Source organism: Biomphalaria glabrata, chromosome 2 (genome assembly GCF_947242115.1).
Source record: "Biomphalaria glabrata chromosome 2, xgBioGlab47.1, whole genome shotgun sequence".
NCBI classification, from domain to species: Eukaryota; Metazoa; Mollusca; class Gastropoda; family Planorbidae; genus Biomphalaria; species Biomphalaria glabrata.
In genome coordinates, this window is record NC_074712.1 from 60,528,818 (window position 1) to 60,539,858 (window position 11,041).

Genomic DNA, 11,041 nt, shown 5'->3' on the forward strand with positions numbered 1-11,041 from the left:
AAACTTAGATCCAGTTTGTTTCGGGAAATTTCTTTCTTTTTAATTGTCGGTATCATAAAAACTTAACTTAGCATAACAAAAACAATAATGGCGTCAAACCCAGAGCAGTACGATTCTGCATTGTTAGGAATTTTACAAAATGAAGGAAAAGTTGCACCATTTATTGATGTTGTTCTCGGGTTTTTATATAGAAGGTAGTGCTCGTAGATTTATCATCAGATCTAACTAGATAGACCCTTTATTTTAAATAATGGTCCTTTAACTGAGCTGGTTTGACTGTGTAACACTTACCTATTATAAATATAATTATTACACTTTGAAGTGACTTTGTTTGATTTTGTATTTCAAGTCAAGTATTTCAAGTCAAGTCAAGTATAATAAATAAATAATTAGTCTAATAATAATATAATAAATTAGATATAGTATTTGAACTTCGCCAGCAGACTTTCAAGTTTGTTTGGTCTTAATCAACTTAATGATAATAATAATAATAATAATAATAATAATCTTTATTATCCGTAAGGAAATTTGTCTTACAATTTGTGCATTACACCAAACAAAAAACATTATAACTATAAGAAACCAAAGTGTACATTCACACCAGACTCACTCATAATTTACATGTGACAAAGTTTATACCAGATTGTTCTTATTTAATGATTTGATTGCCAGGGGAACAAAAGAGTGTTTGTGTCTGTTTGTCTTTGCTATCGGTGTCTTGTATCTCTTTTGTGATGGTAAAATCACAAAGTCCTGACACAAAGGGTGATTCTTTATTTCGACTTAATCAGACTTAATAACTAGAATCTAGATGACTAGTAGATCTAGTCTAATTGTTATTCAAAAACTAAAACTAAAACATATTGTAAGACATGAGTCGTCTGTAATGTACACTGGAAGTCTGGAAGGAGCATGAAAAAAGGGTCATTCAAAGAAAAGCTGGATCAATTATTATTTACTAGTTATAATAGTAGATCTATATATTATATATAAAGTAAAGTAAATAGTATATATAAATTTAGTCTAGATTTAGATCTAGTACCTGTAGCTAGAAAGACATTAAGTGTCATTCACATTGTCACTCAATGTGTCATTGTTGTGACTTTTGTCATGATTCACGTAATGTTGATTGTGTGGTGAGGAGTGTGTGTGTTTGATGATTTATCATTTAATTGTAAATTCATTAATTGAATTATAATTGATATTGATATCATTTCATTATTAAAAGAAATATAATTATTATATGTGGTCTGAAGTAGTTAAGCTACTGTTACTGCATTCTACAGTCATTAATTATACTTTACTGATTAGACTCCAGTCAGGATTTAAACTTTAAAGCTAGATTCTAGACCGAGTCTAATGTAAAATCTTTAAAACAAAACATAGCAAAATTAATTTAATCATTACACTGCCTTCTGTGGCAGATTTAGAAATTTTAAGTCATTTGTTGTATTATGTTCAAAGAAATTTGATAAAAGATTCAGAGGCAAAGGGCATAGTTTTACTCAATCACAAGACTTCACATAAACATTCACATTAATTATCAAACAAGTAGATCTATATTTCTCATGGTTAACTTATTCTATCAAGATTAGGTACATGTAAACCACAAGGTCATCAAGGTGTGACCTCAGCGACTCTGAAACAAGCAGAAATTTGGGAAATGTGACAATGAATTATTGACTTGAGTGTTCAATCTAGAGCAGGAGTAGAAAGAAAATAATTTGAGGTCATTTTTTGCCCTTCAGTTCTTTATTAGAGAATAATTGTCCTAGTCATTCATAATGGGTTAAGCTAGGAAGCTAGTCAGAGTGATTGGGAAAATAATTCAGTGAAAATGTTGGTATAATATTCTACCTATCACCTGCTCTCTGATGACTATGCCATCTTTTAACAAGCAGGTACACTTGCTAGTGAGTGGTCTAAAGGCTTTTCTAATTCCTTTCTGCATGACTCTTTTGTTATCACATCCTTGTAGTATTTTTGGTGCCGTGACTTGCAATTCTTTGGGTGTTACTATTAAGTAATGTGCTTTCTTATAAATATTGTTCGACTCTACTTATGAACAGGTACATTTTCTACACAGCTACCGCTTCGTAGATATTAAAAGTCTCCTTCAGTTTATTACTAAGTTCAGTGCAGTGGTCAGAATGGGCTATGCTGAATTACTTATGCATGAGTTGTTTTTTTTCTAGATTTTAGTTGGCATCAGTCTTACCTGGCAGTAAACTAGTGTGTGTTCTATTAGAAATGTATTGCCAGTATCACTTCTCCTTGTCGGTTTTATGTTCAGTAGCTGCTAGTGTTTAGCTGTATGATGCCTTTGTGAGACAAAGTGCTGAAGAATTGTTTTAATTCAATTATGATGTGGAGATTTTGGTACACACAAAATTCAAGCAGTCTTTGGCCCTTTTCATTCATCTTGCTGATACTGAAACGCCTAAGGCAGTCTGGCTAAGTAGTGGGGTCTGATCTTACTCTGGTGCTTTTTTTTTTTGTGATCTTCCTAATTTTTCGTATTAGATCCTCAAAAAAAAAACTGTCTTTGTCCTTTTGACGTGATTGTAAGGGGGGGGGGGGGGGACATATGTAATAAGTAAGTTAACTTTCACAGGGACTATCCTTTATATTTATGTGTCTTATTAAGTTTAAATAAAGGAAAGTGCTGTGTTTGCTTATTTATTAAATACTATTCAAATTAGTGATATTAAAATATATGCAATTTTCTGAAGTGAATTTGAGTTATTGAATACTAATTCTTGAATCCTCTGATAATGTGTCACCAGATTTACATCTATAAATACAAGTTTGTATTAACAACACAATACTAGTGTCACACTGTCCATTATCTGTCAGCTAGAGCTTTTGTATTCTAGACATGTGGTCTTTTATTTGCCTCATTCTTTGCCTTTGACCAGCTCTTCTATCCCTCAAACTGGCTTAATGAGTTAAAAGCAACAAAATAAAACTTTAAAGTGTAGATTTTTGTGTGGAAAATCTGAATTGTTCATGTTACAAACTAGGTGTTTAAATTCATATTACTTTTCAGAAAAAGAAACATGACATTTATTGCAATATTAACTTTGTTTTTTTTTTTAATTACAAAAGCCAACGGCATGGCACTTGGGACAGGTCAAGCCGGCATCTAACATAACAAGGCAAGCCCTAACATGGAACCCCCAAGGAAAGAGGAAGAGGGGACAGCCCAGGAATACATGGCACCGCGAAAAATTATCTAGGATCTTCTTATTTAGTTTAAAGCTATTGAGTTGATGTAGGAAAAATAGTCGCTGGGCTGTTGTTTTTTTTGTCAGAGTTCCAAAGTGGTCTTTCCATGTGAGCTTGTTATCAATGATTACACCTAGATATTTATAAATGACTTTACTTGTTTTATTGATGTGGTCTTTATCTGGAGTTCTAAAATATAAGAAACTTAATGAAATCATTGGAAAATGAGCAGGGACAGTCCACAACACCCCAGTTTAGTAAAAAAAAATATGAATACAAAGATGTATTAATAAAAGTAGTGGCCAGATACTTAATTGATGTGCCATAATGTAAATCAAATACATTTTTTTTTCAGAACTGACTTCTTTAGAATAATGAAAAAAGACACAGATAAACTTGGATTTCCACCTGGTGTTGCCTTGAAACTTTTAGAAAATGTAAGTACTTTGTCATTGTTTAGAAAAAAAAATGTAAAGAATTTAAAAAAAAAATTATGTTGAAGTAATTTTTGATGGGGCCGAAGTCTAAGTGCTAATGTTGTTGCTTTAGATTTTCAAAAAGTATGAGAACTTAGCAGCACAAGATTATAAGAGGACAGAAGAAATGAAAAATTTAAGAGAGAAGATGACAGAATCTGCCTCAAAAGAATCAACAGATGCTGAGCCAAAGGTTAAGGTCATCACAGACACTGAAAAAACTCCAAAAGGTAAAGAGAAAAAAAAATATTTTTTTAAACCAATGTATAACTAACTATAGTATAATTAAAAGCATTTGCTGTTTGGAAGAGTCTGGGTGATACAGCTCTATTTTTTCATGTTGAAATTATTAAGTTAAAAATAAATTAGGCTTGTTGTTAGGTCCACAATCATGACTTGATGCCTCTTTTGTGTGTGAATTTGTAATTGTTAAAGTTATTATATTCAGTGCTGGCTTGAGACTTTGATGTATTTTACATTAAGAAATTGGCTTCTAGACGAGACTGCTAATAAATTACCAAGGCTGTAGGGCATACATTTGAGACCCAAAGGAACACTACTGACAAAGACTGACACAGATGGTGAAAAGTGAATAAATTAACTTCTGGCAGATGTTAGCTTTGTCTTCATTAGATGTATGTGGATTTCAGCTGTACCCACACATTATAGCACAATCTTCCACTATCACTGGACATGAAGACTTTGCCTTATCTATCTTATAAAACATTTTCCCTTTATGAATGTGGTGAACAGGGACTTGTATTATTTAATCTGAATCAAATTACTTTTGAGACTTCTTTCTTGACAGAAAATTATGTTACCATTGTATTTGTGTAGTTACCATTGTTTCATGTTGAAACTAAAATGTTATTTAACCTTGGTTCGGCCAATAATAGAATGTGCATCCTCTGTTTGGGACTCCTCAACACAGGAAAACATTAAGAAACTGGAACAGACACAAAATAGAGTAGTGAGATTCATAACAAATATTCACATTTGATTAGAGTAACAACTTTAGTAAAATCACTAAATTTAGAAACCCTCAGGATAGAAGACTTAAAAAAAGTAAAGTAGACACAGAGATAAAGGCACATTCCTCGTTCCATATGCTAGGACAAATTTGTACAAATACTCCTTCTTCCCTAGTGCTATTAGAGCATAAAATGGGTTGCCAGAGTCAGCCAGGAAAACCAATGACTTGGCAGAATTAAAGTCATGATTAGCATGGCTAAATTGACATAGGAACAGGCATAGAGCGTATTCGTAATCTTTTTTTTTTTTAAAGTAATGTCTGTATTTCATTAGATAAGATTCATGATGGATATTTAATTTTTTTTCCCCATATTTTCTTATATCATATTTATCCGATTTAGTAACTCTTAGGTCACTAATTCAGTGATCTGTATCTTTACATAAGAATCTAAAAGTAACGAAGAAAGAAGTAAAGATGAACCAGTAGAGAAAAGAATGAAAGAAATGCACATGGAAACGCCGGCTGATTCTCAAGTGAAGGAATCAACATCTCAGGACAAACAAAATACTGAGTCATCAAAAGATAAGGGAGATAATGATGATGATGAAACGGAAGATCCTGAGCAAACAAGGTATTCATTTTTTATTTATTTTTTTTTTATTTTATTTATTTATTTATTTATGTATATTTAAAATGGTTTAGCTTCTTGTGAATATGCATGAATTTAGTTTCAATAATTTTCTAATATATCAACTGCTGTGTGGTTGACATTATTTCGACCATAGCTATTGCTCTATCTTATCTTATCTCTATCATATCTAGCTATCATCTTATGGTAATTAGAGGATCCATATTCACTAAAGGGGTCCATAGACAAATCACTAATAAGGTTCCGACTTTGAGTTACACAACCAGGAACACATAGACACATTGTTACTCTGTCGCTGTAATAATATTTACATATGCCACCTCTCCCTTTCATTCATCATACACATTTTTGAAAGACTTTCCCATAAATCTTTTTTTCACATAAACGTAATTACTGAATTAGAGTTTCTAACACTTTTGTTGTGTGTGATTGTTATTGTTTATTTAATATGAGTACTAAAAAAATACCTCAATCTAATTCATTTTCTACAAAATAAAACAACTAACAAATGCTGGTGTTACATATAGGATATATTATAAACATAAGACATTTTCTGATAAAATTTTTGTTAACATTTTATGATAAATATTTTTTTAAAACCATTCCTCCATCTTCTTATAGTAAAAATAAAGTTTCCCTTTCAGATCTTGACATCTATGATGTTAAGGTCATCTGCTTCTTTGGTCAGTGGTTAACAAGCAGGGTGTCATGTGGCCAGTACAACCACCACCCGCCTTTACTTTCCCCAACTTGTATCAGGTACCCATCAGAGTTGGGTGGACTAAGGGGCGCCCTAAAAGTCCAGAAATTCAAAATCAGTCGTCAGCAAGGTTTGAACCAAGAACCCCAGGTTCAGAAGCCAAGCACTTAACCACTCAGCCACCATGGCCCCTGATCTTCTTATAGCAATATAAAAAAAAGCACCACAATGACCTCCTGACGCCTTCAAATGATATAAGACATCAGCAAATGAATCCACTGATTGTGTTTTCTTCTAAGCCTTTTCTTCACTATTTCTGATTGAAACTTTTCACTGTGCCTTGTGACGAAAATTGTTGGTTTATATGCCATTGTATTTTTAGAAGTTGGATCTAAAATCTAAATCCGATGAACAAATTCCTCTCTACAGTCAGAGATATTTATTCAGGTGAAAAAATAATGGAAATCCTCTTTTACAAAATGAAACAGTTCAGTTGAACTTGTAGATCTGACCTTGCTTATTATCCTCTTTTATATATATATAAACCTGCTCTAAAATTAGCATGTCCAACTTAAGAGATGAGAATTTTCTATTGTGCTTGTTAATAACTCCCTTGGCTATTTTTAGTACCTTGCTATGTGAAATTATTTTTCTTTCTCGAAACCAAAGTGTAAGTAAACAGTAATTATAATCATTTTTATTATCTGTGAGGAAATTTGTTTTACAATTGTGCATTACAAAAAAACAGTACATAATTGGAGCAAACATTAGTAGAGTATGTTGGCCTCCTTCAGTCGTAGAGCGACTATGGTTCATCTCGAACACTTCTTCAAGTTCTTCTTCTTCGTTTTCATTGTTATGTTGGAGTGGCTGAACTCCAACATAGATGAGGTTGCGTGTCAATGTGCTATGCGCCAGGAGGCCCATTGACTCCGACTTCAGCCTGCTTTTCTTTCTGGGTGTGCTCCCATAGCCTTTGATCATCCAAGATCATCTGCAAGGCAGCAGGTGTTTATTTTCAGAGTTTTCTCTCCTAGATGAACTGCTATCCCTAGCTAACGAGTTTCATCTACCCGGGTTTAGAGTTAGAGCGCCCTATACTCGCTTTTTGCAATCATTTCCCTGGATTTCTGAGATGTTTTTAGTAAATATTCTAACCACTGGAATACTTCACCTCATCCTCCATGACTGCAAACCAGTTGGTCCGTGGCTGTTTATTTGCTATTCACAGCTAACCCTTATATCTAAGGGTCTTTCCCCTATCCGCCACCTGGGGACGCGCTTGGTAGAAGGTGGTAGCTCCCCCAAGACTTCTTCAAGTGACTGTGGCACCTTATTTTGGAGAGACACTCCCGTCCACAAATATTGCAGGTTAAGTTTGCTTTTGCTTTGGTGGTAGAAAAGCTGGCTTGTAGAATAACACACAAGGTATATATTCATACCCTAGTTTCTCGTTAACATTACATGCGAAATTTACAACAGCAAGTTACATATTGTTCAACAATTTAATTGCCAAAGAAAAAAAAAGAAATTTTGTAATTTGTGTCTTATATCTTCTTTGTGATGGTAAAATGTTAAAGTTATGAAGAAAGAGGGTGATTTTTTTATGCTTAAAATCTGTATAGCTTTCTTATCAATGTTTTTCTCAAACATCTTGTTTACACATCTCTTGAGACCTTGAGGCATACACTAGGTGACATGCAGCACAAGTATGTGCTCATTTCAATATGATTTAGATGGCATCACCTCCATTCTGATTTCCTAATGAGCTTATTAAAAAACAACAACTATCTGTCATCCCTCTTGTTAGATAAGAATCATTGCTTTTACACTGTCCACACTGATCTATTCTAACTCTATGTATACCTCTTTTTCTAGACTTCGAAGAGAACTCCAGGCTAACCCCCTCACTTATAATGGTGCTGAACGTGAATCTTATTACTGGTCACAAACAATTACAGAAGTGGATTTAAGGGTTAAGGTTAGTTTGTATGCCACAGAGCCCTACACAGTTTTCTATTAAACTTATCAACTAAACTTCTCTTAGGACATTAATGTTCTTGTTTTAGGTCGCCTTTGAAATGGTTAAATACTATTGATTTTTGTGAAGTTAATTATTTACCATGTTGAAAGTTTTATGCTAATTGTGATTGTAGGTACCTAAACACATAGGAAAAGGCAAGCAAGTCAAAGTTGAGCTCAAGAAGAAACACATTTCTGTCCAAATACAAGAAACAGACAATAGCTGGAGAGACGTTGTGAACAATGATATTTCCTGGGAAATCAACACAGAAGAGTCAATGTGGACACTGAATCCTGGAGAATTTGTTCATGTAATAATTTTTTTTTAGATCTTTGTCTTTTGATGTTAGAGAATTAATTGATACTTTTAGCTTCATTAATGAAAAGACAGTTTAGATTTTTTTGCCTTAATACTGTTATAATGATACTACAAAACAAAGCACGTTATAAATGTAAATATTGGCTAGCAAAACAAAACACTGCATCAATGTAAATGGTAGTTGTCGTTGAAGCTGCCTTTCTTTAGTCTTCCTAGTTGTTAGGTGTTCTTAAAGCTACCTTTCTTTAGTCTTCCTAGTTGTTAGGTGTTCTTAAAGCTACCTTTCTTTAGTCTTCCTAGTTGTTAGGTGTTCTTAAAGCTACCTTTCTTTAGTCTTCCTAGTTGTTAGGTGTTCTTAAAGCTACCTTTCTTTAGTCTTCCTAGTTGTTAGGTGTTCTTAAAGCTACCTTTCTTTAGTCTTCCTAGTTGTTAGGTGTTTTTAAAGCTGCCTTTCTTTAGTCTTCCTAGTTGTTAGGTGTTCTTAAAGCTACCTTTCTTTAGTCTTCTTACTTGAAGTGAGAACAGATTGTGCTGAAGTTGGCTAAGAGGATTCACTCTACAACTAAATATAAAAGCTGTAGAAAGGTTGGCCCAAATAATTAGATTAAAGGGAAATTGAATAGAAACATTCTGAATTAGTCCATAAGCAATAAGTCAGACTGCATCAATGTCAGTAGTAGACAGCTGAACATTACAGTGTTTCTAATTTAAAACTTCAAAGCATTTAAGAACAGCTTAAGATGATAGAAACCTGTTTATAAAAGTATGGTTTGGAACCACTTACATGCCCTCTAGTCAAACTTATTTGCTTTCCAAGTTGATAACATTTAGACTGTAGGGAACTGAATGGGTATGAAAACTGCGGAAGTTTTAAATAAGTGCCTTCTAGTTCAGTGTTTTAGTTAGTCAGTATATAGTGTTTGTCTTTATCATAGTATCCTTCTGTTTGTAACTTGTACTGCAACACTATGGTTTCACTTTCTCATGTCTGTTGTAACTTCTACTGTAACACTATGGTTTCAATTTCTCATGTCTGTTACAGATAAATCTGGAGAAAAAACAAGAGAGGTGGTGGGAACATGTCTTTGTAGATGAGCCAAAAATCAATACTCGTAAAATTGACTGCAGCCGACCCATGACAGATTTAGATGACGAGGCCCAGGCTAAAATAGAAGAAATGATGTACAACCAGCGGCAAAAACAACTGGGACTTCCACAGTCTCATGAACTAGTACGTATCCTGAGAGCTGCTGAAATAATAAAACACTTCTTCCTTTATAAAAGTGAAATACTAGTATTCCAGTACCGGTACATATTTTTAAATAGGAAATTTACAATTTTTTCTATTTTTACTATATGTTTAGTGTACTAGATGACAACAATACTTTTGAGGCTGACTGTCCCGGTGTGTTGGTTTCAGCCAATGTGTTTCTGATCTTTAATTTTATGCAGTTCTTTCCTTTTAAACAATTACTAAACACTCAAAACAATATTGTGATGCCAGAGATACAAATGTAAACTATCCTTCTAATATAAATACAACGCTTTTAATCTGGAACTAGGAATCCCTTTAATAATATACACACTTTATAAATGTGTGACAACAATTAATTAAACACATTTACTGCCGCCATTCAAGTCCTCCAAACTACCAATGCATCTCTTTAAATAATTTTTTCAAACTCTGTCGTCCTGCCTTTTGGAACCCATCTCCTTTTGTGTGTGTGGAATTTCTCATTCACTGTTTGTATGGTTTGCAGTTTCAGTCAGTAACATCCTGCCATGACCTTGTGATGCTAACATTCAACCAATGAAAGAATAATTGGTTATTCGAAATGGCCTTGCACACTTCCATTCCGTGACATTTTTATTAAAAATTTTCAATAAATATTTTAAGAAATACTTTTTTTTTTAAATACCGGTACAACAAAGCTAGTTTAACATTGTTACTACAAAATCTCTCAAGTTTTCTAGGTATAGTATATTACATTACTGATTAACCTCCCTTTCACACCAGTTTATCTCTTATTTTGCTTACTTTGCTGACTTAATAGACTAGCTTTCTGATACAATTCTTGTTTACTTACATACTTTTAAGAATGTGTACTTGAATTTAAGTATTATGTTTTGAAAGAAAACCTTATTATCCATAGTATTGTCTGGCTGGTGAGGAATGTTAAATATAATTGTAACAAGTGACTCGAAATAATATTTAAATTATTTGTGGTATGAAAGAATGTAAATTATGTCTGTGTCTTGAGGGAAATGCACATAAACAGTTTTTACTTTTTTACAATTTAAATGTTTCTCTTAATTCCATTGCATTTACAAGTATCATTCCCATTCTAGATGTTCAAATGAAAATACTTTTTTATCCCATTTCAGAAAACACATGAAATGTTAAGGAAAGCCTGGGACGCAGAAGGTTCACCATTCAAAGGCCAACCTTTTGACCCAAGCAAATTCAATGTGGACACCAGTGGCATTGTCAACTTTGATAATTAATGACTTAATTTGAATATGTATGAAAGTTCTTTATAATTTTGAGTAAATCTGTTTTGCATTCACTGTGTTATTTCACTTGGTAAGCTTATTGGGGGGCTTGAGAATTTTGACTTGTGTTTGTCATAACATTATGTCAAGAAAGTTGCATTAAATAACATTCACAATATAA

The 11,041-nt window shown here is 33.2% G+C and overlaps 1 protein-coding gene across 1 annotated transcript; it reads left to right on the forward strand.

Annotated features, from left to right (window-relative positions):
* Positions 1-59: 59 nt before the first annotated feature.
* On the forward strand, positions 60-11,041 carry LOC106078216 (nudC domain-containing protein 3-like). Its single transcript, XM_056021760.1, has 8 exons — positions 60-194; positions 3,584-3,665; positions 3,778-3,934; positions 5,122-5,308; positions 7,905-8,007; positions 8,183-8,359; positions 9,410-9,598; positions 10,753-11,041. Exons 1-8 carry the CDS (start codon positions 88-90, stop codon positions 10,870-10,872), a joined length of 1,122 nt encoding a protein of 373 aa, XP_055877735.1. The 5' UTR covers positions 60-87; the 3' UTR covers positions 10,873-11,041.